Below are 6,329 nucleotides of genomic sequence, written 5' to 3' on the forward strand. Positions count from 1 at the left end.
ATAACACATACGCACTCACACTCACGGCGAGAAAAGAGAAATAAGAATGTAGTAAGAATTTGCTTTATTTGAAACAGGGTCTTGTTCTGTAGCCTTAGTTTGCCCTCAAACTTGTAATCTCCCTTGTCTCTGCATCCCATGAGACAGGATTACATGCATGTGCCACTATATCTAGCCAGTCTATATACTTGCATTTGCTAATATTTCCAATGAGAAATCCTGGAATATGCTATAAAGTAATAGAAATAGTTTCCTGGGACTGGAGGTGTGATATGATCAGACAGGGAATGAAACTTTTACCATAGTAATTTATATTAAAACTGTATGATGACATCAGGTGTAAACTCAGCACTTGGGAGATGGAGGCAAGAGGATCAGGAGTTCAAGGCTAGCCTGGGCTACATAAGACCCTGTCTTAAAATTAATTTAAAAATGCTATGAAATATATTTTTTTAATGTTAAGACTAAAAAGCAGAATGTGAAAATATTTTCTTTTCTCTTTATAGCACAAGTCGTGAATGACCTCACCCGCAATAGATTTTTTGAAAATCCTGCCTTAAAAGAGCTTCTGTTCCACAGCATCCATGATGCAGTTTTAGGCAGCCAAGTTCGAGAGGCGCTGGCTGAACAAGAAGCCTTAGCTCTGCCTCCCCAGGAGGACTTGGAGCCCAATGCCACGCCTATCACCCCTGAGGCCTAGAGGAGGGAGGGCCTCAGCCTTTGCAGAAATTCCCAGCTTTAAACACTAGACTTTAGATTGTTTTCCCTAAGGGTAAATACTAGTTGTCAAGCTTGATTTGGAGGGTGAATGATGCATGGCAAGATGTATCTTACTTGTGTTTTTTAAATTGAATATTTCAAAGATTAATTGGCCTCTTGCACTTATTATGCAATGACATTTGTTACATTTTAGTATTATCCTTGCATGATAAGCACTTACACTTTTATATCTTTAATTACTTATATATAAATAGGACATGCCATCACCAGAAGGTTAGTGGTTTTTTAGCTTTGTATTGTTTGGGTATAGGCAGTCTATAATCAGTTTTCTAAAAGAAAGAAATCCACAATTTTCTAGAAGTCCTCGTTTTAAACTAACCTTTTATTATTACAGAATTGATGTAAGTGCATTTTAAGTTGAAAAATTGACAAGGGAAAAATAATAAAAACATCATATTCCCACTACTGAGAGATTACCACTATTAGCACCTTAATCCTTCCAGAACTTTCCTGTTGCTTATGTATTTTATTTTTTAACAAAAACAAGATCAGGTCTACAGTGTTTTATAACCTATATGTTAGTTTCTCCACTTTCTCATTCCAGAGTATTTTTACCTCAGACCATATTCATGTTTCCCATTGTCTTCAAATTTGCATTTGGTGTTAGACTTGTATTCATTCTATGATCTTACATTTTATTTGGTCATGTACTTTAAGTCTATTTTAATCTAGCACAGTTCCTTTCTTTTCTTTTCTTTTCTTGACAAATACTAATTTAAAATGATTGAGAAAGTTGTACTGCAGAATCCCATCTTGTGAGTCTGTCTAGTTGGTTTCTCACAGCGCTGTTTGGCTTATATTGCTATTCCCACACTACCTGGCATCCAGAAGTCATAACTCAAGGCACACAGACATGAGTTCAGCATTCTGTGATAGTGTAGATCCTAGATAAAGTATATGCTTGATATTGCACCAGTCAGAAAAGACAGTATGTCTCTTCACCTATCATTTACAAGCACAGCTTTAGTGGTTCAGCAAGGCAGTCTGATCCTCTAGCTGGTTTTCCCCTTTGTGAGTGGATATACAATGTTTCTTTCACATTGACTGCTGTTTCCCATTGTCTGTTGAAGCAGATATTGTAACATCCAGTGATGACTAACCTAAATGAACAATTTTATTAAGGTTTATCCCTTTTTTTCTAGTTCTCTCATTTCTCTTGCATTCATTAGTTGGTTAATTTATGTAACCTTAGTTTCCCTCTCAACCTGAACTATTTGGTTATCACTAAATGTAGATTTCACTGGAAAAGGAAGTTTGAATGTTTCATGTCCATTTAATTATAATTTCGAAGTCAGGTTCGTTCAGTAGATGACAGGCTACAGGTTTTGTAGATTTCTTTTAGTATAACTGTAGAATCGGGACTTTTTAATTTTAATGTACTTCATACCATCATATTCTTTTTGATGTTCAAGGCATCACAACTGTGGTCAGTAAAAGTCACTACAAGTTTTGTTTCTGTTGCTTGTAGTAGGCCTCAAAACAATGGTTTTTCAGAAAGCTAACTGCCCAGGCATAATAGACATCTTCCTCAGAAGCCCTTAACAGCTACATCAATTACTCACTAAACCTGTGAGTAAAATGCCTCTCTCACATTCTTCAGAGTTGATGCAGAAATGTTTAAAGGTTGAGGGCCATTAAGCCAATTTTGTCTTATTTTATTATGTTAGAGTCTCAATTCCCTATGTAACCCAGGCTGGCTTCAAACTCATGCAAACTCACAATCCTCCTGCCTCAGCCCTGTGGCAGCAGACTTGTAGATGTGTGCCATCATACTTGGCTTTTTCTTATACTTCTTTCTAACGTCTATCAGTTCACAGTAAATCAAAGCATCGACCACCTGTCTGAAGCTCCTACTGCTTGAAGAGTTGCTGAGGTTTTGTTTGTTTTGTGTGTATGTGTGTTTTGTTTGTTTTTTAGATACGGTATCTAGACCTTGCTATGTAGCTGAGGATGACCTTGAACTCCTGACCCTCCTGCCTCACAAGTGCTAGAGTTATAGGTATAGACTACCATGCCCAGCAGAGTTGCTGTTAAAAATTCATTATTTCAACTTTTGTTGTTGTTTGACCATGTTTTCTTATTGTTTCTATTTTGGTTTTCACAAAGACACTGCCAGAAAGTGATGAGATCCCAGTAGAATTATATGAACATAGTATGTTCAGTTTCTTCAATAATTTAACTAATGGTTCAAAGTAGACCACACCTTCTAATCCTTTATCCTGACCTACATGAAACTCGATGTACATCCAGATATTTCCTTTGCAACCACCATGCACAAGATCAGATACATCTGCATTCTGACAGACTGCCTTCTGAAACAGCACATAGTTACAGAACTTAAGCTTATGTTAGAAACATTTATAAAGGACCTACATCATTTCAGCCATTTAAGTAGAATTCAAAGCTTTAAACAAATATTAAAAAATACTTAATTGTACATTCCCTAGCACCAGGCTCTGATAGGTGCCTTCTGCATAGTACTCAAGTCCTGGTGGCTGATAAACATAGTATTCAATAAGAATCCTTTATCTACACCTTACCTATTTATAACTCTAGTTCTTTAATTTTTAATCTTTTTACATAGAATTCTATCATGTACATAAAAAACACTTGTGTTTCCAAAGGTCTGAAAATACAATTTTATCATGCATCTGAGAATGTTAAATGTTTAACATTTCATCTATATGTAAATATATTTCACTCGGAATTTTCACACGGTGGAAACTTTCTTGGCTTTTTTGGTCTTAGAGTCTTCTCTCTCAAGAAATTAATATATAAGCCCACCTGTTCTCTGGAGGCCTTAATAACCACTAGCGCACATTTTACTATGTTTTTCAGCTCTTATGCAATTCATTCATATTGCCCTATCAAAATGGGTATCATCAGGCTAACATGATGGCTCAGCAGGTAAAGGTATTTGCCACCAAATCTGATGACCTGAGTTCAATCCCCAGGACCCACCTGGAAGGAGAGAAACAATTCCTCCATGTTGTCCTTTGGCCATCATGCCCGAGTTATAACATGTACACTTACACACATTATACAGACATACACAAATGTAATTTTAAAAAGTGTAAAAAGCTGAGCATGATGGCACACACTTTTAATCCCAATACTTGAGAGGCAGAGGGAGGTGGCTCTCTGTGAGATGGAGGCCAGTCTGATCTACCGAGTGAGTTCCAGGGCAGCTGGTGCTACAGGGAGACCACCTCAAAAAACAAAACAGATGAAAAAAATTGTAACACCCCCCGCCCCCTGCCAAAATAACACTATCAAAAATGAAAGATATAGCACTTAAACTAGCCTTGTTTAATGGCAGTACAGAAAGGCTGTTTTCAGGAAGGTTTCATAAAGAGAAATTTTTCTCATATCCTATACAATATGCTTCATGGATGGGTGAAATATATTTTAAAACAACTGCAGAATAGGGACAAGGACACTCCAGTGCATGTCAGAGGCTGTGTGTCTGTATAAGCATCTAGAAGCTGCTCTGTGTGTGTGTGTCGGGGGGGATCCTAGTTGCCAATGTCATCTCGAGTGGGACCCAAAAAAATACTGAAAAGTGTCTCTTTGAAGGCCTGGGAGTTGCTCAATTTGTAGTATTCAGGTAACATCTAAAACGCCCATTCCAAGCCAGACGTGGTGGCGCACGCCTGTAGTCCCAGCACTTGGGAGGCAAAGGCAGGCGGATCTCTATGAGTTCAAGGCCAGCCTGGTCTACACAGTGAGTTCCAAGACAGCTCGGGCTACAGGGAGACCCTGTCTCAAAAAGACAAAATAAAATAAATAAAATAAAATGCCTATTCCATGTGATTTGATCCTGTATGTTTACGTGTTTGGTAGAGAAAGGAGATACTTGCCTCCAACTGTGTATCTTGAGAAAATGAGCCTGTCCTCTTATGTACATGAAGAGAGGGCAGCAAACCCAGAGACTCTTCCCTGGAGTGAGTAGGTGTGTTTTCTGTGTGGTGGTGGCGTTGGGGGGTGAGGGGTTGCCTTTGTGTAGTGATGAGGGAGGGAAGGATCTGCAGTGGGGAACTCTGTATCTACTGGCTAACCATTTAAAAATAGTAAATCAATTTAAAACCTAAAATGAAACTAAATTCCTCAGTGTGAGCCTATAAATGCTGCTGGTCTTCTTTTAGTGGGCACTTCAGGAATACTTTTACAAGATTCAGTACACTCACATTCTTGGCAATGTTTTGAATGCTGACAAGAACTGATAATGTATTATCTAATTCTCCAAATACATAGCCAACTAAAATGAAACCCCTCCCCTCAAGCCCCAACAAAATGATCAAAAGTTATCATTGCACCAGACAATGGGCTGCACACCAACTTGGACTCCATCAAGTGAGCATCTTAAAAACATACATCTCAGGGCTAGAGAGATAGCTCAGCAGTTAAGAACACTGGTTGTTCTTGCAGATGACCCAGGTTCAAATCCCAGCACCCATATGGTAGCTAACAACTATCCATAACTCCAGTCCCAGGGGATCCAACAGCCTCTTCTGACCTCCGGGGGCACTGCACAACACGGGTGCACTTACCTACATGCAGGCAATACATGCATACATATAAAATAAAAATAATAAATAAAATTTAAAAAAATAAAACAAAACATACATCTCCAGTCACTGACTTGGGTTCATGACCTGTGATCATCACCTGAAAATAGTTTGCTCTACTTTATACCTCAAGAAAGACTAGGACAGGGTTAGACTTTTTCTAATCAGAAATCAAGAGGGCACATGGTATTTTACAAAGAGCTTTCTACTTGAAAACGTTCATAAACTTAGAATTTCAGTGTAACACAGCATTTTCTGTGGTCTAAACTGTTGTTACTTAAAAAAATGTATCTAGTTCTTGTTATTTTGCAATTTATTTGTGAATACTGCATTTCAATAAAAATATTGCCTATTGTGCTTTGGTCTCAGTACTTGGGAGGAGAGTTCTTTTGATTTAAAAAAAAAAAAGATTTGGGGGCTGGGAGATAGCTTGGTCTATAAAGTGCTGTGTAAACAACAGGACCTAAATTCAATCCCTAGAACCTAAATTTTAAAAAGCTAGGCATGGTGGTATTAGGCGGAGATGGGAAGATCCCTGGGGCTCACTTGCAGGTTAGGTCCCACTGAAACACACCTGTCAAAAACAAGGTGGACAGCTGAAAAAAAACATCTGAGGTTGACCTCTGGCCTCTACACACACATGCACTTACATACACATATAAAAAAAGCTTTTGGTGGTAGTTTTTCAAGAAATAATTTTATGGAGATTTGTTGAGGATTCTAACCCGTCTTTATTTTAAAAATAAGTCACTGTAGACAAGAAATTTAACTGGAACTTTACCTCAACCACTAATTTTTTATGAAAATAATGTTTTTTTTTTCTATAAAGTTAACCCAATTAGCTGGGCATGGTGGCAACATGCCTTTAATTCCAACACTCAGGAGGCGGATCTCAGTGAGATCAAGGTCAGCTTGGTCTATATAGCCAGTTCCAGGCCAGCTGGGACTACAGGGAAACCCTGTCTCAAAGAATAACAACAA

General features: G+C 38.1%; 1 protein-coding gene across 3 annotated transcripts in view; it reads left to right on the forward strand.

Annotated features, from left to right (window-relative positions):
* Positions 1-2,676, forward strand: part of Slc26a5 (solute carrier family 26 member 5) — a 74,622-nt gene extending 71,946 nt beyond the window's left edge. For all 3 annotated transcript variants that reach the window (XM_008830757.2, XM_029562349.1, XM_029562348.1), the window contains one exon: positions 507-2,676. In XM_008830757.2, coding sequence (XP_008828979.1) covers positions 507-700 — 194 coding nt within the window. In that variant the 3' untranslated portion in view covers positions 701-2,676. The remainder of the gene's footprint in view (positions 1-506) is intronic.
* Positions 2,677-6,329: the final 3,653 nt, after the last annotated feature.

This window comes from Nannospalax galili, unplaced genomic scaffold (assembly GCF_000622305.1).
Source record: "Nannospalax galili isolate Female #2095 unplaced genomic scaffold, S.galili_v1.0 scaffold312, whole genome shotgun sequence".
Lineage (NCBI taxonomy): Eukaryota > Metazoa > Chordata > Mammalia > Rodentia > Spalacidae > Nannospalax > Nannospalax galili.